The sequence below is a fragment of the Strix uralensis genome, chromosome 4 (assembly GCF_047716275.1).
Source record: "Strix uralensis isolate ZFMK-TIS-50842 chromosome 4, bStrUra1, whole genome shotgun sequence".
NCBI lineage: Eukaryota > Metazoa > Chordata > Aves > Strigiformes > Strigidae > Strix > Strix uralensis.
This window is the reverse complement of record NC_133975.1, coordinates 27286494-27312721: the sequence shown is the minus strand read 5'-3', so window position 1 is coordinate 27312721 and position 26228 is coordinate 27286494. Positions and strand designations below refer to the sequence as shown.

General features: G+C 39.9%; 1 protein-coding gene across 8 annotated transcripts in view; it reads right to left on the bottom strand.

The window, feature by feature from the left end:
• Positions 1-807: 807 nt before the first annotated feature.
• LIMCH1 (LIM and calponin homology domains 1) overlaps positions 808-26228 on the bottom strand; it is a 188044-nt gene continuing 162623 nt past the window's right edge. For 5 of the 8 annotated variants that reach the window (XM_074866061.1, XM_074866065.1, XM_074866066.1 and 2 more), the window contains 14 exons: positions 25047-25143; positions 22457-22629; positions 21694-21799; positions 19626-19654; positions 18525-18608; positions 16887-16979; positions 15822-15926; positions 14339-14475; positions 13429-13550; positions 11498-11621; positions 10036-10122; positions 7516-7624; positions 6488-6590; positions 808-3951 (listed from right to left, as the gene is read on the bottom strand). In XM_074866061.1, the coding sequence (XP_074722162.1) occupies positions 3926-3951; positions 6488-6590; positions 7516-7624; positions 10036-10122; positions 11498-11621; positions 13429-13550; positions 14339-14475; positions 15822-15926; positions 16887-16979; positions 18525-18608; positions 19626-19654; positions 21694-21799; positions 22457-22629; positions 25047-25143 (1395 nt within the window). In that variant the 3' untranslated portion in view covers positions 808-3925. The remainder of the gene's footprint in view (positions 3952-6487; positions 6591-7515; positions 7625-10035; positions 10123-11497; positions 11622-13428; positions 13551-14338; positions 14476-15821; positions 15927-16886; positions 16980-18524; positions 18609-19625; positions 19655-21693; positions 21800-22456; positions 22630-25046; positions 25144-26228) is intronic. The other 3 variants (XM_074866062.1, XM_074866067.1, XM_074866068.1) reach the window with 1 other exon arrangement.

Here is a 26228-nt window from a genome sequence, read left to right as displayed (position 1 = left end):
ACGCGGCACTGATGCTAGCCTCCGGGACCACCACAGAGCAATGCTGGCCCTCTGTCCAGAGACGTACATGCAGAAATAATGTAAGACCACTACCATTTCCATTAAGGCACCAGGATAAAAATCTGCTTTCAAAAAATTAAATTGTCAGTACTTCCCCATGACTCATCTAACAGCTAAGATGCGCTTCCGGCACAAAACCAAACCCGTCATCAATTGAAGACACAATTAAAAGGAGGAAAAAGGGGCAGTTATTAGTTTAAAATTTTGTGTGAACTTTCTGCTGGTTAGTGGTGAAGCCACACACTTGTTGAGATTCAGGAATTAGTGACCTCAGCACATGCATAACTAAGCACAAACTCAAGATCTTTGCTATGTAGAAATGGAATTAACCAAGCACATATTTAGCTTTGCAATACATCAAGTGCTTTATTGAGTTAAAGTCTGAACCACAGTCCACCGACATCATTGAAAGAACTTCAGAGGACTTCAATCCCATGAGGAACCTGTGAGGGTTCGACTCACAGAAAGCCATCTCTGCTCATCTCTTACCACAATAAGCACACACGCTCTTGTAAATACTCGGTTACAGCTTACAGTAGCAATCCACAGGGTACTGTCCTATCTCAAGTGTGTCTTTTTTATTGTCTCATCTCATATACTAAGTTTTGTGGAATATAGCTTGGTTCAGCCTACCCTAATCAAGCAGAAGCTTCTACCAATGGGATGTACACACTCTGCAATCCAGTTTCACTGACACATTGCATGCAATAGGAGAAGTTAGTTATAATAAGTAAAATCAACACCACCAAAGGTAATCAACATTTTATTTATAAACATACATTTACTATAAAAGCTGTTGCATTTTAGACAAGTTTTCCTAATTTCCAGAGGCATTTTAGAATAAATAAAATAAAGGAAAGATTAGCGTAATTGGTATTCAACATTAGCCCCAGCTAGGACAGCAATCCTTGTCCTTGAATGGACATGCAGATAAGGATGGTCCCCTTCTGGTTCACCAACCTTTCGGACATTCACTGAGAACTACAGATGTACTGCATCAGTAACACTACGTAGCAAGAGTAAGGGAAAAATACACCATGGAAAATGGGGTTGTGAAATACAGATGGGTCATGATGCCTGTTCAGGTTCTCTGAAGTAGTAAGAGGCTAAATAAATTCTGAAACATCTAAACCCCATTACATACATTGTACTTGCTTAGAAATAATAAATCATTTTTTGCAACAAATACATTTACATTGTAGTTCAAATGTAGTAAAGCGTTATTTTTTTTCTGTGCTTAAAGTTCCTGATAAGAAATATATCATATTTATATGTTTAAACTGGAAAAAAAAAAAAAAAGGAAAAAAAGACCTTAGCCTGAATGAATTTGCCATGTGAGACTCCGAAGGAAATATAAAACCAAACATAAGTAGTTGGCAAGTGCAATTTAGAAAACTGTTGAAAATTATTCTGTGCTGGTGAATAGATGTTCATTAGGGGGAAAAAATAATTGTCTGAGAATGCTGCTTCATTTTGCTTTACATACAATCAACTTTGCTAAAACATGCATATATTAAACTAATTGATAGACACTGGGATCAATTTCTAAGCAGCTTCAGAGACCCAGTGGTGTGTCTGCAGCGTGACGCATACCCCCACCCCACCCCTCGCCCATGCATTTTACTCCCAACCATGCTCCTAAGCCCTTTGGGCACTTACCCCTACATGAATGAGAAGCGGATCTAACCTCTGTGACAACCAACCCTTTTATACACTTGGGGACCGATTTGCACATCTAAACTCTAAACTCTACCACATGGGTGAAGCAGTGGTTGTGACTCATACCAAATAGATGCACAAGCATGCATGGTCTTGTTTAAAAATTAGGTCCAGACATCATATATTCACATATCCTTAATGCAGCGCATGGAATTATACAGATGTACAAAGTCGGTTATAAAATCTGCTTCTTGAATTTCCATGTCACACATTATTTGTGGGAAAATGTTATGATGACCACATGCAAAGAGTAAGCATCTTGGTTATCAAAACCCTTTAACAGTAAACCATGCAGATGATTGATCAAAATATTGGACATCATTTTTATTTCCAAAACATTCGTCTGATTTTTAAATTTTTTTTTAAAAATATTCCCCGGGTGAAGTCCACGAAGGACTTCAGCTTTTTGGATTTATTGCATCCATAAGTCATCACTGACTGTGTGCAACAGCTTTGCATTTTCTAAGGCACAATATTAAGGAAGTAACATGTAACTTTCTAGCAGACAATCACAATGTCCTCCAATGACAACATCGTACATGGGTTTTCAATGACACGCAGTTTTGCATGGATATGCAAACTCACATGCAAGCTACTGTCTAGCATTTAAATAAATAGTCACTAGCTAGAGAACAACTCAAAATTATTCCTTCCCTAATAACCACTTCATTTCAATTTATCAACACACCAAAAGACAACAGATGTGCACAAAGATAAAAAAAACTCTATTAATTTAGTTTTATCATGGTTTTAAGGCAGAATAAGTAGATTTTTTTTCCTCCATTCCTCCATTTTAAGTTGCATCGTGAACTGCTAAAATAGGATATTTTCAATAACTGTTTACCAAAAAGTGCTAGGATATTTCACAATTGCAACACATCCATTAACCATGTCTGTGTATTGTAGATAAAGTGACACAGCTCTGACTGCTGTTTTAACGAGCTGCTGTATCATTTTAGTAAGGATCACATGCTTAATCAAAAAGCACAAAGGAAAACTGGCCCAAACACAGGCAAGTTAAAGTTTCTTTGCCCACTGCTGCCAGCCTCCTCCCTGCTCGCCTTTCGCACTCCTGGGTTTTGCTGACTTTACTGGGGTATGGAGGAACGCAGGCTCAAGGCTGTTTAATTCCCTGCTCTGGAGGGCACCCAAACCACACGTGTTTCTCTGCATGAGATTTCAACCAACCATAGTATTTGCAAGTGAACGAGCAGATCTCAAACCAACTCAGACCATCAATGGGCAAGTTACACACCAAAGAGAAAAGTTTCACCATAGCATCAAACTGCAGCCTGGAGACTCACAATTCAGCTGTGTCTGCCCACTCGGCCACCTCTCCCCCACATCACCTTTCATCGAGTTTAGTAACAACATGGGCTGTTGAACTTAGTAAGAGGGATTGCTCCTAGTGGGAATCTTGCCCTCGTTAATGGTATAGAGTCTTTAGGTTTAATGAAGAAATTTTTATTTGAGAGAATATTAAGCTATAGTCATGAACATTACTTGAGGTCCACAAACAAAAAAATCCTATCACTAAAGGTGCAATAACTTATTTGTATAACTCCTACCCTCCATTGAAGGTAATATAAACACAAAATGCTTCAGAATTACAGGATGTATTATCAAACTAGTCTCTGTATAAAAAAGTTACAGCTTCAGTTATAACAGAGAAGTTGTGTTGTGATGTTTAGTTTTTCAAATGCACTGATTAGACACTACCTTAAAATTACTTCTCAGCTCAAGTTGGCATATTCTATAAAGGTTCTGTAAACTTAAACTTTTTAATTCCTAGAAATATTAAAACAAAACAGTTTTATTGCATGTTTATTTTCTTATTACTTTCAAAAGAACAAGGTAACAGACTGGAAATCATAAGCATACCTGAAAGGTGGGATTTTTTTTTTTATAGTACTTAGGCTTTGCCTTCCCAAACATGGTCATACATATTTCACAAATTTCTTAAGAAAGGGAAAAACCAACATATTGCATTTTAAAGGAGCAAGTGCAGAGATTTTATGAGTTTGTCAAAATGAGATGAGAGCCATAACGTCCATGGATTCAAGCTCTTACATGTGATTGTCTGGAGGCAGCCGATACATATGAGAAGAGCGTTCCTTCTTGAAAGTTATTAGGACTGAAAGTCATGTCACAATGTAGTTGGCTGTCCAGCAGCTGGGTAAAACAAAACCAAAAGAAGTCATTAGCTGACAAATGTTAACAGACATACATAGACTTTTCCTCAGATGATCTCTACAATTCAGAAAAAATGCATCTGGAAATATATATCATTTGTGCCCTGCCTCTCCCACCTCCTGCAAAGTTGGGGCACTAACTGCAAAGAAGGATTCTGTATAACTCCAGTGGAAATATATTTTCCATGCCACATGGATAAATGAATTCTATATGCACTTTTATTTCATTTTACTTCCGGAGTACTTGTGGGTATATTTACTTTCAGGCTCTGCAATGGCAAAATAGTAAAGCAAAGGACTGATGAGTCATCTTTAGCTGTGCCTGGTTTGTGTTACGCAGTAATACAGAGCCCTGTGTTATTTGGCCACACAGGGAACCTCATGAATTTACTTCTTGCCTTTGACTTTGATATTCACAAACCTGTAACTATTTCCTGTTTTTTCACATTGAATACAGAGTTCCCTTCCTGGTGAGGTTTTGCTGAGGAGAAATAACCTACCAACAATCCCCCATTCACTTTTATTTGAAAAACAGAAATATTTTGGACCGTGGACCACTACATAATCTTTAATGCTTTTCTCTCTTAAGGTTTTTGATAATTTGTTTTGAAACAGAATCATCCACAGTTTCAAATAAGCTTCTGGCAGCCAAAATATTTCATTGAGATGTCTATAAGCATCTCAAAACAATACTGATTAATTCTGGGAGTCAGTTGTGCGCACTGCTGCACAGGTTTTCAGATGTAGCTGTGGGAGCAGGAAGGCATGAGCTGTGCAATCAAGCAACTGATCTTATATTTAGTATCAGACTTCCCAGAACTGAAAGGCAAAACGCTAACATTGCACCAGTTTGTTCTTCATTTCAGATGTAGAGTCTTCCAAATTCTAATTAAAAATGAGCAACTAACCATATTTGCATTTCTATCAAAATCATTGAAACTGTCACCAAGAACCAGTGTAACTTAAATTCAGCTAACTCATATTTTGAGATTTTGCATGAGGAGTGAACACAGCAGGAAGAGGCAATTTGTAGGAAAAAAGACAAACACTTGCCATTATTATTCTTCAGGAACCGTACATGCACTTCCTCAAAACCTATTCCCTGCCATGGACCTGGTTACCATTGTGCTAGGTATGTACAAATGAAAAACCTTACTGCACAAAACACTGCACACAGCTATGTACTGCATTTTCTAGCACAGCTGCTGTAGAAATGATGATGGAGGGGGTGATTTCTACAGCATATAAGCTGATAAATAATTTATTATTTGAGCCTTCATCTATCCTTAAGGGACCTCAATTTTTATTTAAGCAAAAAGGATTAAGAAGAAAAGTAAAATATAACTTTTATCACCTTCCTCTCTTTTTTTGTGTAAAGATGGATGTGCAAACGTGCATTTTAAGGGTCAGGACCTCATCCACATGAGGAAGGTTTATAGTATCAAGCCTGAGGGGAAAAGCTATTTCTAAATGTGTCAGGTTAAAGAAATAATAATAAAAAGTTGCTAACGTTTCTTAGCAGAATTTTAAAACCCCACCAAACACATGGTTATACAATAGCACCCTCTAGCTCTGCTGATGGGGAAATATGTCTCTCCTGAAACAGCAAAAAAAAAAATCTATTCTGCTGGCAAAGGTAGGTGGGTACTCTTCCTACTCCTGGATTTCTACAGCTGCTGCTTTTGAGAGACAAAAAGGGAAATAGTATGTGAAAAGAGCTTTATATCTCCACGTATCAGTTAGGACTGTAGGAAGTGAATATACTAAACAGTAACATGTATCAGAATTACTCCTGTGTTTTTTTCCTGCATCTTACTGTTTTCTACAAAGTAGAAGCCAGCATGAGCACTGCCCATATCCTATCACTGGTGACATCGGGGTGAAGCTGAAATGCTCTAGCAATTTGGTATCAGTCACAGAAATCCACGACTAGGAAGGACATTTAAGTGACCTACTCTAAGGCAGAAAATTGCATCAAGTTTTTTTCTGACATGCAATTGTCTGGCTCATTCTTCAAAACTTGCAGCAAGCAACACTTTAGCACACGTCTGGGGATACCACCACAAGGATTCATTATGAGTTACAGAATGTTCCTAATATTTTGCATGACCTTTTTGTCCACAAAGGGAGGCCTGGAGACATAAAAAATGGGAACTTCTCCAAACCAGGCCCAGGGTCCTAGACCTAGTAGAAGTATCTACATTGTCTCATGTAATGTGACAGATCTAAGCCTCCAGGACATACAATATGTGTGCACAGTGTAGGAGTTTATATTTATGCACAGAAACATCCTTTAAGTCTAATACTGCTGAACAGAGATCCTCTGGGCAAGATTTAATGGGCTTGAAAATCTTTTTTTGATCAAGAGGATGATTATAATGGCATGGGAAGGTTCACCTTCCCATGGCAAAGCTATGCCTGAGTGGCAAAGCCAGGAGGAGACAAACACATCTGTTAAAATCATGGGAACAGTACTGTTAGAGTCCATTGTCCTTCAGACAGGATTTGGTACTTACTTCTGGATCGGATATAACAATCGTTGCAGTTAAGAAGACCATTTCTAATCCTGACATCTGTCCCACTTGCTGCATCTCCCAGCTGTCCCTTGCAAATGCCACACTGTCAATTGAAGAACAGAGAAAGTAAGAGAGACCACGCCCTACTATCTGTCACAACTCTTCCCAAACTCTGACTTTTGTTTCAATAGCTCTTGGAACAGTGAGAAAAAATACTCCCCCAGAACCCAGTCCATACTCCTGGGGGGCACTGCAAATACGTGAAAGGTTTTTTTACAGCCAACAGTATTTAGGACTGGATTTCAGCAGTCTCCACTTACACAGAAATGAAATCTAGTGATTTTAAGGGACATCTGATTTTAACATTGCATTCTGGAGCCAGCCCATTTGTGATGGACAAAGCTTAGAGAAGCCAGAGGTTTAGTTTGGGTAAACGTCTGAAAACAAAAAAGGCTTCGTGAATGTCTAATATCAATTGGGCCAGAGATAATGGAAACGGACGCTTTCTGGGTTCTCTGGAAAACACTTATCTTGAGTCATTTCCAGACTGAAACACTCAAGAATAGTCAAGAAGGTACTTCTGTTGAGAGCTCTGGTGAAAGCCAGAATGCATCATCCTTTCCACAGCCAAAACTTTCCAACCATGGGTCAGATCAAAGATGGTTTTGGGACTGACCAGGATTTTTTAAAAAAATTAAAAAAAAAAAAATTGCAAGGTAACTAATGTTATATTTAAAAAACAGTGAGTACAACAGGGAAATTATATGATGCTTTCCTCTGCAAGTGAAGAAGCTAAGTTTGCTTGCTAAATGACAGGTTTTAGTCTAAATAACATGTCTGACAGGAAAATAAGACAGTGGCTGCATTACTTCCACTTCTCTACACACACACACACACATAAATATACATAACAAACATGCAAATCCATTGGTCCTCTCATTTTCAATTTCACATCTACAGCCCTTAATATACTCTCTCCTCACACTGTGCATGACTTGAGATTTTTCTTAATAAAACACAAGACATACCCTGAAGCATTGAATGTGGAAATAAAGACCGAGCGTTTCAATAATCATGGCAGCTCCTTTTCCAAGAGGAAGCCCACAGGTAGAACAAAGCTTTTTTCCGCTGACAGACCTAGGAGACAAACATGACTTTAAGAAAACAGAACAGCAACTGATGCTAAAACGTAGCCAAATGTTTACACAGGTTTACGGAGAGGGACAGGATGGGATGAAGAAGCATTGGGGGGTTTCAGATAAATACACATTGACAGTTCAACCATGTTGCTGAATCAGCCTGCATGTCTGCCTTGCAGACAAGCAAGCAGAGGGCTTAAAATGCTTGAATGCAAAGCAGTTCAGACCCATTTTCCTGCCAGTCTGCTGTGCTAGATCAAGGGAAATGCAAGCCTCTTAATAGAGGCCTGTATGGCAGCGAACCGTGGCTGTGGATTACCCAGACCTAGTCAATGCCACAGCAATCAAAGCTGATATTCACACAAATTACCCAAGTCAGACTCTCAGCCTGGAAATTTTTCAATTTGTTTGCAAGTCAGAAGGCAAAGATGCTGTTCTTACACCCAAACAAGCTGGTGAAGTCAACAGTAGCAGCGTAACTGCAGTAGCACAGACCACGCATCAGGCACTTGCTAACTAATTTTAGCCTATGTTGCTGCAGCTACATGCCTGTTAGTATTATGGGTTAGAGTAAAGCTGAAATCAGATCTCCATCTGCTGTGCGAAAATACTTCAACTCTCTCCTTAAGCTTTAGTCCTGTCTAGACCTTCGTAGTAGATCAGCTGTTTGATGACAGCTGGGTGAGAGATCAAGGCCCCAGGAATAACTGGTAGCCTTTTTCATAATGGTTTTAATAGCAGTGCAGGTGCACACTTCTATGTGTTTCACGCTCTTCCCTTTTCACCTGTCTGCCAGCCTGACAAAACTGATGTTCGTCTAGTGAGATGAACCTAAGACCAAAAGAGATCCCTTGTCATTATCTGTCATCTATGCTTTTTTCAGCCAGGGCTGAAACCAGGAGAGAACCTTTGGGATATTTCATGACTTTTAAAAAGATGTTTTGATGAAATTGTACGCAGATAAGCAAGATTACAATATCTTGCTTTATGGTTTCAGTACAACACCACAATAAGCCACCAACAGAGACAGATCTGGACTGCATCATAAAAAAAAGCTAGTTTGCTAAAAAAAAGAAAAAAGAAAAGAGAAACAGAAGCAGCAGAAAGACTCATCACAATCCGAAAACTGTCCTTGCTTCCACTTAATCTCTGTCACTCCTGAGTCCACCATTCTTTATCCCACCATGTACACAGGCAGCACAAGCACATCACTGTCTTGTTGCTTCATTTGCATTATTCCTTTTAGAATAACTTTCGTGGTTTCTTCTCCTCCCCTACAACCTTAAGCCTTCTGCTCATACCCCTCTGTGTTATTCCTGAGTCCACCTTTACCTTCAATTCTTCTCCACTGTCAGAGTTATTATAAGAACAAGTTAAAGTGTTGGATCAAAGAATAAAGTGCTTTGGAAAATTTCTTAAGGAAGTTGTCTGATGTTTTAGTCAAACAATTAATTACATCCCATCCATTGTTTCCAAAACAGATTTATTTCAGAAAAAGATCTTGGAAAAGGGTCTTAGATCAGAATATAGCTGCTACATAATATGAAGTAGCTATCACAACTAGCTACATATAGCAAGAAATGATCAGCAATCCCACCAAACCTGCAGCTACAGTTAGAAAAAAACAGAAGAAACTGTTCACAAAAAAAATTCCCAATAGTTTCATGTCAATGCAAGTGGCATTGGAAGGAGAGCTTTGCTATGAAACGAAGAAAAATGTTATTTGAATAGAACAAAAACTTGCTATGTTTTCTGTGTTGTATTACTTTACCCTATTTAATAAGCCAACTGATTTTAACACACCCCAAATTATCAGTGATTCAATCAGGCTACAGTTAACATTTACTTAGAGTTGCTACACATATCTCACTGAAATCTGCACAGCTCATTGCTTGAGAGAATCAAATCTCTGGGAGATTAGCATGAATGAAGGCAAATTAAAAAACGGCAAAAAAGCAAAATGCATTTTCAAGTTTGAAAATGAAGGGAATGATTTCTTTTTAAATCAGCAGGTGTTGAAATGTGACAAAGCCTAGAACATACCTTACTCCTGAGCATGTGACTACTCACAATGAAGACAACATCCTTTGGCTTAAGTGCTCTGAACTCATGCTTAACTGCTTACTTTGACTGGGGCTTACATTATCCCATTTCAATTTCACTGAAATTTCAATGAGCAAGCAGAGTCCTACAGCTGCTTTCTGAACTGTGTTATTTGAAAACATAACAACACTGTTGAAGTAGGCAAGAAATATGGGAGAGGGAGCTACGTGTTTATTCCATGGATGGTTATGAATTGCAACATTCAGAAGAACTAATAGTGCATCCACATAATACTAATGTGATTTACACTGCAGCAGTTCACCAGCAACTCCAAGATGCATTCAGTCTGCAAAATTTCTTATTGACCTTTTGTACCTGTTGGGTGACTGACTTGGAGCAGCAGGAGAGCAGGGAGACGATGGCCCAGATCGTAAGTTCTCATGATATCCTGCCCTAAAATACAGGAGAGAAGACGCATTACTACTGCTGAAGAACAATCAAAAACAGGTTTTGTGCAGAGAAATTCCAGCTGGTGGATTTCAGGATTCCCAGCTCTAAAGATTTGATCTAAGGAAAAAAGGTATGAATTTTCTGTCCATTGCCATTTCGATACAGTGAAAAATAGCACACATATTTTGGTTCTGAGTCTTGGTCTGCTTGCTATTGCTCCGTCAGGTAATTCACAAGGTAATCAGCCATGTGCAGACTCCTACCCACCTATCAACCCAACTAGCTCCCACCATGATGAAGGAGGGTTAAGCCAGGGGACAGCACCTTGTACTCTCTGTTGGCCAGGGAATGTGCTCAGAAGCACACTGGTAGAGCAGATGCAGGGCTGTTGATGGAGAGTCTGTGCCCTTTACTGAGTAAAAAGGAAGCCACCAACACTGAAAAGTGGTTTATTACTATTTCTATCCATTCTACCCTGCAAGAATTTCGTGAGAAAAACCACGCATGTTTTTTGTTATCAGAAATCATAGGATTCATTCAACCTCTCATTGCTTAAAGCTGTTTACAGATTAAATAACAATTTTCTCAAACACACATGAGCAGTTATGAGAAATAGGTAATCAAACCTCAATCTACATTAGTTTTGACTGGATACAAGCTTTATAGAGGTAACACATTTTGCAGGAGACCGTGTTCGTGTATATTCTAATGAAAACAGATGTTCCTTTTTCATTACATAGATACACTTTTTGCAATATTAGGCAAGAAGATCCCTTGTTTACCAAAAGAACGGGTCTTCTCTTTTAGTAATGCTTACTCAAAAGCACAAGGCAAAGCATCAGAGAAGAAAAAAAATCTCACTAAAATTTACAGCAGAAAGAAAATACTAATCTCTATGTATCTTCTTTTAAAAGCTGTAATCCTTAAAGAACTAGAAAATAGCAATCAATGTGTGTTTGAACGCTGGGAAATGAAGCTCTTGGATACCAACTTCAAAGAGGCAGACTTCACCTGACATTCCCACCCTGATATTTAGCCACTTATTAGCTATAAATGTTTGTCTCAGGCACTTAAAACAAATGAAGCACGTGAACAGTTATGCAGATGAGTGTTTAAAGAACTAAGGAGAAAGAAGACAGAGAGAGGCAAGCAGAGAGTATGCTCCTTCATGAAACTAGTTACTGGGGTACCCATAGTGAGAAACAAAGCGGATAAAAGTTGGCAGTCTTGGTGGAAAAGCCAGGAAACAAAGGTGTCTTCGCACTGTAGGACTACCCATGAAACTTAATCAATAAAGAATCCTGAGTAGGAATATAAGGGAAAACAGAGCAAGTAGGACTTCTCAGTCTCTGCAATAACCTTTATTTTACGTTCTCACCTCCTCGTTTCCCCTGCAGAGCTCTGCTGTTGTCCCACACCCTGGCCCAGGAACGGTCTCTGCCAAATGTCCTCTGTGCGATGCGGGGACTGCTTTGTCAGCAACTGCTGATTCCAGGAGACGTCTGCAGTGTGAGGTGGGGAAATCTCAATACTTGAGACAAAATGCTTTTGTCAATACTTATAGACCAGCATAGCTTGTAGGTACACCATAACTGAGACAAGAGATGTACCATTACTTAAAAATAAGTTCTCAGAAACTCCACACAAAGTCAGAGACAGGCTTTGCTACACCTGAAGACCTCTATGGAACAATGTCCCCCTGCATTACCTTCACATGTACATGACCTACCCTGCTGCTGAATCTCAGTTTCTGAAGGGGGAAAGGGCGAGGTCAAACAGCTGTCCAGGAATAGCACTTGGGAAAAGAAAGTATTTCTGTCATAAGGAAGGAAGCACCACAGAGACTCAAACTTCCCATGGTGCCTGGGGATCCAAACTTCTCAATAGCAAGAGTTATGAGGAAGGTGGTGCAGCCACTGCTCTTCATAGGTCTACTGATAAACAGTAATTCCCTTATAATTTCCTTCTGCGTTTCAGATGGTTGCACAACACTCAGTGACAATAACAGCGTCCCAGCAATATTCAGTGATCTGTGTGATGCTCAGCCAGACAACCCCATCTCTGAAGCAGAGAGCACTACCTGTATCCTTCTGGATGAATTTTGTGGCTCACAGGCTGGGGAAGAGCCTTACCCTACCTTGCATCAACCAGCTGGTTTAGTGAAGAAAAACTTTACTGGGGCCTATGAAAGGCCTGTTACCTATTTTTGCTATCAAGAGAATAAAACCCCAGTTCTGACTATTTAAGGACTGAAGGAGAGAGCAAGGATGTGATGCTTTAAGGGGCAAAAAAAGGAGCTGTCAAAATACTTGCAGGAGACCAAGTTGTTGAAGAGAACCTAGAAAAACCCTGATTAGCAGAAGTAGTTAAAAACTGTCAAACCTCTGAAGTTTGCTTAATCACTACTACAAATCCACAAGGAATGGATTGCTGGGCAATATCTTCTGCTTGCTTTATTTGAGCAGCCTTTATCAAAGCACAAAGAATACAATAAAATCGAAACACGGAAAGCAAACCTGCTAAGTTTAATAAACTGAATTTGCAGTAATAACACTGAAACCTTTCCTATCCATAGACGTTAAATTTTTTAGAATCATCAATTTTTATGCTAGACTGAAAACAAAAATCTAAAACTCGATTTCAAAATCTACATTTGCTTTCTGTCTTTAGTCTACTTATTTATTATCCACCGTTCACTTGCATTAGATAATGACGCTAAATTAGTGAATTTGCCTTTTTTTAGGGTGTTGACAGCAATGGTCTGGGAAATTCCTTCATTCAAAAAACATCAATACTTACAAGAGCTTAAAAAAATCTATTAATTTGAAATCTCATCAGACATTTCTAATGACAAAATTGAGACAAGTATGACTTTAGGCTTGGCTTGAAAAGGTTACACATTACAGGTAGTGATTTTTACTGGACTGAAATGGACGTAAAGAATCTAATTAGCTATCAAAACAGAAAGTAAGTGTTGGAAATATGCTCTCTGTATCAAGATAAATCCTATATGTATGTAAGATTATGTAAAAGATGGAAAATAATTGTGTTTAACTGTTACTGTGAACACGCGGGCCTATAAATGAGATTCCTACTTGCAGCCAAAATGCTCCTCTCTGATGAAAACAAGATTTTAAGTTTCACCTTAACACACTTATCTTTGCTAACAGAAAAATAACTTTTGAGTCTGAAACATTCAAATTTTGAAGATATATGTGTACTGTCAATTTCCAAAATTCTTTGAGTTAGATTTCTGCGAGACTTCTATCTGGAAAAGAATACATGCATATGAAGATGCTTGACTCTCACCCTGAGTCAATGGTAGATTCAGCCTGGCAGGCAAGCTGCGCTCCATCACCGGCACCTGGTGCTCCTGTTCACCTCCTTTCAAGATACCTGTCTCTGGGTGTCCTGAGAGCACTTTATTTCCACTGCCAATAAAAATAAGTCACATTGTATAAATAAAGCCAGGAAAAATTCCACCTAGGATATAATGGCAAAATGAGACTTTTGAATATCAGACTATTTTTGCAAAAAGATTTTTGTTATTGTGTCAGTAATGACAAAGCAATGAGGATCACTGTCATGAATTAACAAGTTTGTCTCCAAATATGCCAAGTCTTCCTGCTTACCTCACACACTGCCATTTAGACACACTAAAGATCATTCTGGATTTGTGGAAAATAGCTTCTTTGACAGAGAAACAGCTTTTCTGAGTGTTCTCTATACAGTGTTCAGCATCACCAGATGTCTTTGTGAAAGCTGTTATTATCAGTTCATCAAAGACCAGGACTTTGAACACCATCTGGCACATTTGGGTAAGGCACTTCTGAGATAGCCAGGCAATCTCACACAGATTCTGAATGAAAACAGCTACTGCTCCTTTATTCCTACAAATGCCTTGTGAAACTTGTACACAAGACACAGTGCAGTGACATACAGAGATGCCTAAGCTATCTATCTCCAATCTGGTTGATGTGACAGGCTTGTGGCAAAGCCATATACTGAAAAGGCAAGCCTTCTGATATGCACAGCTAGCATTGCACATTGCCATATATGCATAGTGTGCGGCAAGTGAATACTGATCAGGATATTACACCTATCACTAGGCCACCAGATGCTGATGCTTCAGCATCAATCACAGGCACATGTGACAGCCCAGAAGTCTACAGAACACAAAGCTCCACAGGGCTAGGAAATGCTTAGGCTTGATCCATACCTCCTCTTTTCTTGCCAGAGCTCATTTTCCTTGCTTTTCAGAGATGGCATACTGTCCTGCTCCCAGAGCAGCTTCTTCTGCCTTGTAACTTCTTTTTGTTTGCCTTCCTCTGGAGAGCTGTTTGAATCAGTTGAGTTCTAGAAGACAGCAGGGGAAGGAATAAGGAGTTTCCCTTGAATTTGGCATCAGCATGGGAAAAGCACAGGCTTCCCCCAGATATATTGTGTTGACACACCTTATTATCATAAAGAACATCTCACATTATACAGTGGAATCATTTGACCTTGGTGAGGCTAACTTTGGATCTAACAAAGACTTCAGCTGAAACAATCAACTAATTGAACTAAACTGAGCGTGAAAAAAAAAGTTAGGGACATACCAATTGTGAGATGGTGTTCAGGACAACAAAATAAAACTTCCCACTACGTATTTTTGGCAGAAATCCTTGAATGAGTTTAGACAGTCTTCCACTGAACCTGGGAGGACTTTGTGAGGGACTTCAGCTTGTTGCCTCTGTCTCAGGGCAAAGCATTACTCACATGCACATCCTCAAATGGCAACACTAATACTACTTCCAAAATGGCACTTGAGTGAGTCATACCTGACTGGTGGAGCTTGAGTAAGCCATGGCATGAGATTCTTCACTTCTACGTGCCCGCATTGCTCTGAACGTGGCAGTAACCCAGGAAGTTACTGCTATACAGCCATGTGGAAAGTGGGCCACGGCTGATACTCTTGCACAGGGATCAGTGATAAGAGGGGCCAGGAAGGGTGAGAGGAGAACCAGATGATACAGAACTCCTAATCCTGGAGTTGAATGGAAAAAGGGAGATGACTTCTTGGGTGTGGGTGCCTTAGGCAGGAGAAAATTATGTCTGGAAATCCCACATTTACACTACTGATCTCACCTGGGGTGTCATTCTCTGATCTCTCCCGAACACTTGTTTAATTAGATGCTAGATGCATCGCGTTAAACATTTTGTGTGCTTAAGTAAAAAAAAAAAAATTAGGAAGTGAACATTGGCCTGTTTGTTTTGCTGTTTTCTAGGAGGGATGGTGGGAGAGAAAAGGAGGAAAAGTGGGGAGGCAGAATTCAGTCTCATCTCAGACATGCTTAAAGCACTGTCTTACACTCAAGATTTTGGATGCACTTCAGATTTTGCTGGCTTTGAGAAGGCAGTTAAAACAAACAGAAACAGGTGACTGTTTTTTCACAGCACCAGTTAAAGAAAAGAAGCAGCTGCAAAGAGAGGAAGCATCACCCTCTGCTCTAGTCCAAAATGGGATGGTAGCAGTTTGCTTGGGAGTATGGCTCTCAGTTGTAAAAATATACAAGCTACAACACTGAGGTATCACCAGTTATGGAAGGGATTCAGGGAATACGCTTACTGTTCTCAGACTTTGTTAGCCTTTAGTGAAGAATGAAACATTGCACTGAAGATGGCTTAGTCTTTACTGCCTTACTATTCCACGAGAAACTCACCACTGTCTTGTTTCCTTCAGTGGTAGAGGAAGAAGAGGAGAGGAGCTCAGCAGAGTTTGAAGAAACAATGAATGGAACTACAGTATCCTCAATTATCTTACGTTCCTGAAAAACACAGGATGACGAGAGAGTGAGGATTAAAAATACAGAATGTCAATTATGAGCTTAAGAAGTAGAAGCATGAAGTTTGGCTATGTGTCACATTTAGATGGCTAGGTAAGGACCTGTGATACCAAGAATAATGCTAACACCTCAATTTTTAAATTGCTTCAAGGTTTTGTACTACCTTTCCTTTCACCATTACCATCATTGAGATGAGATGTCCAAAACTGGAAAGAATATTCCACTTGGGATGTCACCACTGTTTCTCACACCAGTCTATTAAATTTCATATAAGAATATTAAATTACACTTGGTACATGAGAAACTTATTCTGAAAGTTGAAAAAGAAAATTATTGTTCAGATCACAAGTATGGCCCTCAAGTACAGATGATAAGATACCAATTTGCATTATGCACAACTAGTCAAACTGAAAACATTTTCCAATTTCCTGCAATAACAACCCACATATGACAGAAGAAAACCAGTCTTCTATATTGTTAATATTCTACAACTGTGAGCTTTGGACATTTCCTGTGGATTTTTTTTTTTGAAAAACAAGGCCAGTTTACAAAATATCTACATGATCAAGCCCAAGGCAGGCAACAGTTTAATCTGTAATTCCACCAAGCCCAGGCACCAAGTATATGCCAAAACACACAAGGCACTGCCTCCAGAAGTAAGTCTGAGCGTGCCCAGACATAACCATACTGACTCACTCAGACTTACACAGCAATTAGACACCTCCACCTATGCAGAGGTTCTGAGGATACCTGTCTAAATATTTGAATATTTTTCCTCAGTGCCTATGGTAATGTTTAAGAGAAACAATCCTCCTGAGAATTCAGCCTTGAGAAGGCTTTTCATTAATTAATCTAGGTACGGGATTTTTTTAGTTACGTAAGTGGGTGCATTTAAATGCAAAAAAACCCTCAATAAACAACCTCCTCCTTTGAGCCTTATACCTCCTCGTAGTATCTACGCTCCTCCTCTTCAACTTCTCTCTGGGCCTTTTCCCATTCCTCTTTCAGCTTGTCCTGCTCCTTCTGATACTTCTCCTGTAAAAAGATACAAATACAGGTAAATTCAGAACATTCTGTATTAGAAGTAAATTCTGTAGTATCTCCACAGTGAAAATGAACCTGCTAAGACAGGTTTAATCAGAAATAGGATGAAATAGGAAGATAAAAATCTGAAACGTCCATGGGTGTCAAAAAAAGCTTCTTTTCCTCCTCTCACCACTTGTTTCCAGCACTTACATTTAACACCTTCAAATCATGAGGAACTTTTAAAATGCCTGAAATAGTTTAATTTGTTAGAAGTTTTTACATCTTTGCTCAGAAATGAAATTTATGCTCAGTAATTTAAATTCCTTGTTTATTATACAGTATTGAGAGTTCCAAAAAGCTATCACACACCCCAAAACACTTCGGCATGGATTTTACATTAAAAATTTCAGCAAAGTAGCATATAAACAAGCAGGTTTTGCACATACTGGTACTAATTTAAGAGAGATGCCACTACAATTTAATGAATGAATACCCGTGCAAGTTTAAAAGATAAATGAATAGTGTGTAAAGGTTTGAAGAGGGTAAGCTTATAATTAGCTAAGTAGCTTATTTTCCTCCTTGATGGAATTCTTTCTTGAGAATTGTTTTCACAGTTTTGCATGAAAAATTATCTCCAAAGAGATCTTTAAAACTGTTTGGCAGAACTGGTTTGAATATGGGGAAGAATGGTGACTTCCATAATCCAGAAAAGACGCATTTACTATTGAGAGAACACCCACATATGCCAGAAAAATGATGAGAATTTTACACCATTTTAAGAGGAAACAATCACATTAGCTAAAAAGAAATAATCTCAAGAAAGCAGTAGAGAGACATACAAGTCATTCTTAAAAGACGAAAAGACTCCATTTTATTATTCTCCGCCCTTTGACAGTTGTTCTTCTGTTACATGGAGGAAAGATATGATTTCTTTGGGGCCAAACCTACTCACAGTTTCAAAAGACACTACTGACTGGTGGGGAAATTCATTCTCAGGGCAACTGCACTTTTTCCAACTAGGACACAAACCCAGACCTTTTACAGCTTACTCTACCACTAGGCAAAACCAGTGGTTGTTTTGAGGGGGTTTCCCCCCCTCTCAAAAAAACCCCCCAAACTCTTCATGTCCAAATTTAGCTTGATGTTTTCCCAGAAGAACCTGTGAACAAAGCAGAAGTCTACAAAAATCTATTAAGATCATAATTTTAAAGAATTGTTGCATATGCGTCAGGGTCAGCAAATTGTCAGTCTGGAGAAAGAGGATCCAAGTAATTAAGAGTCTCGCAGTCTATGCTCAGCATACTTTAATTATAGTTGAGGATCAACATTTGGTTTAGCTCCGTGCTGGAACGCAGAACTAAGTCCTTTTGGTCCTCCTATGGAGTGGGGAAGGGAGACGTGTGTGCATGCTCATTTTATTGCTCATCTGCCATAGAATTCGCTCAAGCATCCACAGAGGATGTGAAAAACATGACATGAAATGCTCAACTTTTGTCCAAAGGGACAACTCAACAGCTGAACCATATGGTGGAAGACATGTAGTTTCTTTCTTACCTGAAGCAAGCGTTCTTGCTCATGCTGCCACCTTTCCTGGCGCTTTCGCTCTTCTTCTGGATCCCAGGACCAAAAATTGAAACGCTTGCATGAAGGAAAACCAAACTATTAGACTTCAACACTACACTTCACAAGGCTACCAGAGAAAGCTGCACTTTGCCTGGCCTACCCCTGGCAATGATGTTAAAATGGGAAACTGATAGCTAGATAATGGTGTTCTCAGTTAGCAGACAATATTCTTAGCTTGATTGACACTTGGGATTGCCCACAGGCATCCAAATGATAAAATAATGATTTGGTTTGCAAAGAAAGGCTTGGGAAACTTCAACTGGAGGGGAAAAAAGGAAAAAGATCTCAAAGAAAGCTCTAAGCAGCACTGAACAGAGATAACCTGCAGGTACTCAAATTTAAAGAAAACATCTATTTTGCTTCTCTATAATTGTCTGCGCAACATGCAAAGCAATTTGTGATTGTAAAAAATATTCCGTCATTTCATATGGCTGTCAGGACAACAGCTTACAGCTTTGTTTTAAATTTTTATCCATAATGAAATCAAACCTCAGGCTTCACTAAGAATCCCATTACATGACACATGATTAAAATCCTTACAATCAAGGGCAATTTTAGACACCTGATGTCATATTCCTTTCCACTAAGAGTTGTATTTGAATCTGGTAGGAAGAGATGATGTCTCTTTTTATGTGACAAACAGAATATGAAATATTGTGTACTTCAGAGTAGCATTTGTGGTGTGTTTATTTTTTTCATTGAGGAGACAGTAGAATTGTGGTCTCCTCTAATTTATATGCATTTAAAATAGAATGGATAATTTAGAGTTATATATTGTTTTGAGATTGTGAAGCTTCAGTGGCTCCAGCAACTGAATACTGTATAGCTACCATTCCCTCCTGATAAGAGGAGAACACCTAAATTCCAGATTCAGACCATGTCTTCATTTGGGTTGTATTTTTTCTCTCTCATTTCCATGAGAAAAAAATTCTCATTCTGATTTGGGCATGTTACAAAACATTTTGCATAAAAAAATCACTTTTGCTAAACACATATCTCTAAACCAAACAACAATGCAAAAAAGGTACTCACATTTGATTTGTCACCACTATTAGAATCAGCTATTAAAAGAACAGAAAAAGGAAAGATTAAATTTAACCTGGCAAAATGTGCTTAGCCTGCAATTAAAGCTACATTGTATCTGTATAAAAAAGCTTCATGTTCGTCCCCTCTTTGCTCCCACAACCAAATGCAAGGACGAATCGCAAGCAAATAAACCAGAAAAACAGATTACACCCATCACCAACAAAACTACTTTATATCTGGGTATAGAGGAGCACAATATTAACTAACATCAGGTTCTACTCTACCACTAGCTAATGCCATCTACTTCTGGCCACAGACGTTAGCAGTGTTTGGACACTGAGTGTCACCTACCTTGATCTATTTTTTCCCTTCGTGATTCAGTGCAAGGAAGGAAAAAGCATAGCAAAGCTAAAAGGATGGGACTACACTATTCAAGAGCCACAGTTACGAAGAGAACCATTGCCATTTTCTATCCAAATGTCTTTGAAAATTAGGCTGATTTAAAGAAATTAAGGAAAAGGTATTTATAGGCAAGTGATTTCATTTGGGTGCCTGAAACCAGAGCATCACAACAACGTGCAACCCAACAGCTCTTTGTCAACTGTGCAGCAGGAATAGACACTTTCTATGAAAGCAAGAGGTAGAACAAGTCCCCGTGATCACCAGCTTTCGCCCCAGCCCCACGTCCGAAGACACCTATGACTGAAGGCAGCAGAAGGGCTGAAGCTGGTCTTAGCACCGCATTTACCTGACTGCGAGAAAAACTGTGAGCGCCGCCAGTTGTTGCGAACCCTAAGCGGAACCGCGGCCCCACGGGGCGGCTCTGCAGGCACCGGCACAGAGACAAAACAAGAAACACAGCGCAGTCAAAAGGCGATGATGGACTCTCAGACCCAAGCCACTTCGGCCATGAGAGGAATTTTGACTACAATCACTTTGGCCCATCGCAGCTAGTTTACAATGGACCAGCCGACCACACAGACTGCCCGTATTTAAACGCTACTTTTGGAATATGGCACCTAACCTTACATGAGAGCTCTAGCGCACGAATACTAGTCAAGGGCAGCCACCCCTTCAAGTCTTTGCATGGTGCTCCCATTCATTCCTATTGCAGATACAGGTTTTAGAGGATTTTGTGATCCTTTCAGCGCTGTATGTGCTGTGAACACTAGAGAGCAGCCAAGTGTCTCAGCACCACTCAGAAAATATGTGAGAGACCTATAATCTGGTACTTGATGTTTGGATTGATTTGTGCCTAATATAAAATTATATTGGTCTCAAAGCCTGTTTGGAAAGCACTTCCCCACTTTAAACAAGTGAGATTTCTATTCCTTTTCAGACAATCCTGTTTTCCACAGTGGATCACCTTCAGTAGTTTGAATCTTGAAAACACTAGGATAATCAGTATATTACCTATACATAAATAACAACCTATTAAGTCTCAGGGGGAAGAAAACTTGAGATGATTTTTCTCTTTCTTTCTTTCATGTTACCTACATATATGCATCTCTAAAATCAATATAAAATCAAACTACTAAACATTATCAATCTCAAGCAAAACTTTGTCATGAAGGCAAAAAAAAAAAAGTTCTGCTTTGCAAGAACTTGTGATGGGCACAGGTCAAATTCAGGGATGTGGCCAGATATGTGTATTGGTCATCTATGAACAGAACTCCACATGAGCAGCTGAGTGCAGAATTTATCTCCAGAAGTTTTTATTGTGAGCTAAAACCAAATGCTAAGCCATTTTCATCTGTGAGCAGCAGTACTATTAGTAATACTCATACTACTCATTGACATAATACAGCTTTTATTGCTAGGCCAGGTAAGTGCAAGATAGGGCTCTCCCTGCCCTGCTCTGTTATCACAATTCTGCTGTTGTGTTTAAGGGGAACAGTCGGAAGAGTGCTTTGCATCATAGCAGCCACGCTACCAGTATCAGTCAGATACAATCAGAAAATAACCATTTTAGCTCCAAAACTCTCCAGGTCATTGATTAGGCACTTCTCCCTGAACACCACATGCACTGTTTCAGTTACTGTCCGGCTGAGTTCTCCAAATGCTTTTTGCTCACCTTGTAGACCAGAATTCTGCAGAGTAACTTGACTGGTCTCAGGTAGTTTCTTTAAAAATGGCAATAACACACTCCCTCCTTGTTCCAGGGCTTTTGGTTTCATCACCTGTTCAGACATTTGGGAGCAGGAAATAGCATTCAAAAATCAGAAGGTTCAATCAAAGGTTAAATTAAACCCTTTCTGTTTATTTCCTGAATCGACATTATCAAAGATGAAGCCTCTATCTCCAGAATTACAGCATGGAGTTGCAGTACTGAAGTCCTGGAAATAACAGGTAGCTGTTGTTGACATTCACACTGACCTGCACACCGAAGCCAATCCTAACCCAGGACCAACATCTAACTTACCTAAGCAGTACAGTCATGGCCATTTGTTACCTGTGTCACCACCTGCACTTGCTCAGCACTTCAAGAGGACTAAGAGGGTAAGCTCCACTGTCAACATCTTCTGCATACTCTGCCCTCTCAACACATGGTGGGATTGGGGTTTGCAGGTTAAATTCTCATTTCTGCTCTAGCCAGTTTACAGGTTCAAATACTACAAGCAGACACCGGGGAGTTTCTTTGGAAGGGAAACTCTGATGACCACAGGATTTGGCACAGAAACCATCCTTCAGGGTCACTGACTGGCAGAGTATTTTGAATGAACTCCTGAAGTGACATTATATAGAGAAAAATACCAATGTGCACAATAAACATTTCCATGTGAGATTTTTCTTTTTTTATTTTGTTTTCCACGCCCCCTTTTCTTGCCTGTACGTACCTTCGGTGTAGCAGGGAGCTCTGCTTCCTTCTGCTGCTCCATTTCAGGTTTCTTCACATCTTTCTCACTTGAAGCAGTTTCCTCTGAAAGGACAGGACTGGGAAGAAATTCTAATCTCTTCACAACAGAGCTGGCACAAGCTGCAGTTGACTTGAATTGCTTTTGATCTGAACCTAATCCACACATATAAGAGATAATGTTTCAAGGTTAAGATATTTTTTCAAATAAAATGTAGACCTATTTAATTTCTTACAATCCGATTTCTTACTGGATATACTGTGAGCCCGTTGACTGAATGTTTTGGAAAAATAATCTTCTTTCTTCAACACAGGCAAAATTAATCTCTCAGAGAAGACAGGGCTTTAAGAGTGAAATTCACCTGACAAAATGTAGGTGCTTACACTTGGGCATCATGGGACACCCTTCATGGTCAACAAGGACAGAAGAGGCAGTTCTTGGGGAAGAGCCATCCAAACTATTTCAGACATTCCTCTTAAGCTCAGATGAGTTGTAATCTACAAAGTGACTGCTGAGATATAGATCTCTTTACTGAAGTCATGTGATGAATCCTATCCTAAGATGCTACCCAGACAAGCAGCTATACCACAGTTAACATGGTCTCACTGTCAGCACTGGAGGATATTTCAGGTTGCCTGTTTCCACCAAACCACATCAAGTCAAGCATCAGACAGCAAACAAATTGTGCTAACAGGAAGCCTTGGACTGGAATAATCTAGTTGTCATTTAGTTCTTTAAAAAATCCAACAAGTTGATGCTGGTTTAAGGGAGAAGGGACCAGGAATGCACGGGTCTACAGCTGAAGACAGTGACAGCTAAACTACTGTCAGCTGGTACCACCATTGGAAGCAGAGCAGTTGCCAGCATCCCAGGCAGTGTATAATCACCCAGACATCTCTCTAATCTCCTAAAGCAGAATCTCAGCTTCAGATCCTGTCCCCTCTTCAACCATGGCAGCAGGGGCAGCTTCTGAATGTACATCTTTGACAGGCTAGGAGAGTGAGCTAAGAAGGAGATGCACTCCAAAGCTCCACTAAGAACCTGCACACAAGCAGAGACAAGAGCTGCTCCTGCTGCCAGGCAGATGCACACCACTTTGGAGCAGTTCCCACACCATTAGTGGCATACAGGTCACAGCACGGAAGTAGCTGGCTTGTACTGAACAGCAGAGGAGGTTGCTTATTCCACAAGAAGGTCACACAGTTTGGACCACATCTATCCCTCCAAAGCAGACATCATGAAAACTCATGTTTCTTTACTGTTTCAATTTTTACAATGCTATCTCAGTTTTCCTTGCCAGTCAATATTAAACTTTGCTATCAATACTTAATGTTTAGCATGTCTCACAGGTGTGGAGCCTGGCACAAGGTGGTTTTGTGATTTGTAGACAAATATCACCAGCTCATCACTGCTGACTCTTGAGAGGAGAACTTGCTCGGTTCACTAAAAGACTGCAGCTTCTACGTTACCTGCCAGGTGCAAGTCAAGATTGTTAACCTCTGTGCATTGGCATCTATGAGCCAAAGTAATTATGTCAACTAATGAGCCCTTGCTAACAGCCCACGTGCTTCAGAGTCTTGCAGCACATCAAGAAAAGTTTGGATAGAGTCCTAACCTTGTGGGATTGGTACCCACTTTGAGGGCAAAGCTCAATTGTTTAAGTCACATTTATCCTCAACAAATAGAAGCATTATGCTTACATGCCAATTACAGCCAGAGATCTCATTTAAATACCTACTTCAAATAGTACTTTTTACTTACCCATACCAAGCTGAACTTTCATAGGCACATTTTTAAAAATGAACAACAAAAAAGGACCCTGAAGTTAGCACGATAACAGGCAGTGGATAAAATGCCTACTCAAAGGTAATGTTTCAGAAACACCCTTTTGAGGAAAACAGCTTCAAATTTTACCAGCAAATTCCTTTTCCCGGAATAGGAATCATGCATAAAGGCTTTACAGCAGAAAATCTGGAGTGTGCAAAATACTGTCCATTTAAAGCCCCTACAAGGACTGAAGTGCCCCTTCTTATTCTCCTTCCCCATTTCTTAATGTCTTGGGGGGAAAAAAACTGTTAAAAGCAGCTGTTACTAACTGATAGTTTCTGCCCTGATTGCTTACTGGTTACAGCACGGTGTGGCACCAGCTTTTCACTCACACAAATGGCAAAGCAGACAACTTGCATCCTGAGCAATGTAGTCAGGTGTGTCATTTCAACCACAGAATGACAGAACAGCTCAGGTTGGAAGGGATCTCAAAAGATCATCTGGTCCCACCCTTCCTTGGAAAGGGAGCCTAGAGGAGATTGTCTAGCACCCTGTTCAGTTGCACCTTGAAAACCTCCAGCCATGGGGACTCTACCACGTCCCTTGGGATGTTGTTGCAGTGAATGATTGTTCTTACTGTAAAAAATTTCTTTATGTCGAGGTTTCTGACATCTTCTGAATTTTTTAATAAACCCTCTTGGTGCTGCAAATGCACTTACGGAACTTATGGTGCTGCAGGGTGGGCCTAAACCCCAGCCCCGGGGGGTGGGCAAGGTCAGGTGCGAGGGCAGCAGCAAGAACCCACCTGGGGATGGGCACGCTGGGCTCACAGGTCCTGCACTTCCAGGGCTGGCCTCGACCTGCTGCTGGCTGGTCGCTCTATCTGCTTCTGCTGGGAAGGCCTGCAGAGAATAATACAGTAGAAACACAGTGAGTACAGTGGAAATAAAAGTATGTGTTAATTCCTCAAGGCAGTACTTGCTGCTTCTTTGTAATGTGGTTGAACCAGCCTGGTTTAGAGCTCAGCAGGGAGCTAGAGAGTACATTTTGGAGCAGTATGTGCCGCTCGGGTATTGAATCACTGGGCTTTAATCTCCTTTTCAAACTGTTCATCAGCAACCATCATGCAGTTCATTTGGAATAGCTCCTACAAGCTTTTAAAATTGTAGGATATCTTGGATTGTGTTAGCTGGAGATAAGCATACATTTCACCCCTAGTTTCCCCTTCCAGAATAACACAAAAACGTATGCATTAGTGAATACATAGCACATACTAGGGTTTGAAAAGTGGCAAAGTAATTAAATATTTCCTTTATTTCACGGTTGTCTAAACAATCTGTTATCTGTAGGAAAAAGCCAGAGTCAGTATTAAAGGTAATGAAATACTTGAAACACAATTAAGAGAGAACTGAAAAAATATGGTGAGACCATATCAAGCCAATAATCCAAATACTTTTGAAAAGCCAGCTTCCTGACCCAAGACAAGGCTGTTGCAGAGCTAAAACCACACTGTCAAAACAAGGGTAGCACTTCAGCTGACCTATTTAGCAGCTTTCAACATACATCTGATTTCCCAATAGACAAATCAAGAAAAATCTCCAGCAAACCGATCAGCCGCTGCACAGTGCTTCTAAATGCATGAAAAATCTAGAAAATGGCACATTCAACAGAGGAAAATAAAAAAAGCAGACTACTTTTAGAAATAAAAAGTAACATATTTCAGAAATAGTCTATTGCAGACTCACTTTCCTGTCCTCCTCTCACTCCTCCATCTTATTAACAGCTGCAAGGGAGGAAACCTGATGAAATTTCCTCTTTTCTGGGGGCAGAATTCAGAACTCCCCACCTTCTGCATGGATCCTGTTTCCCATCCCCACAGACCCACACGAGCCTATGGCCCCTCATCTGTCTGTGCCCCATGTACAGCAGACCTGGGCTCTCACAGCTCAGTCATTGGGGATGTCTGCTGGCAGTGTCAACAGGACAC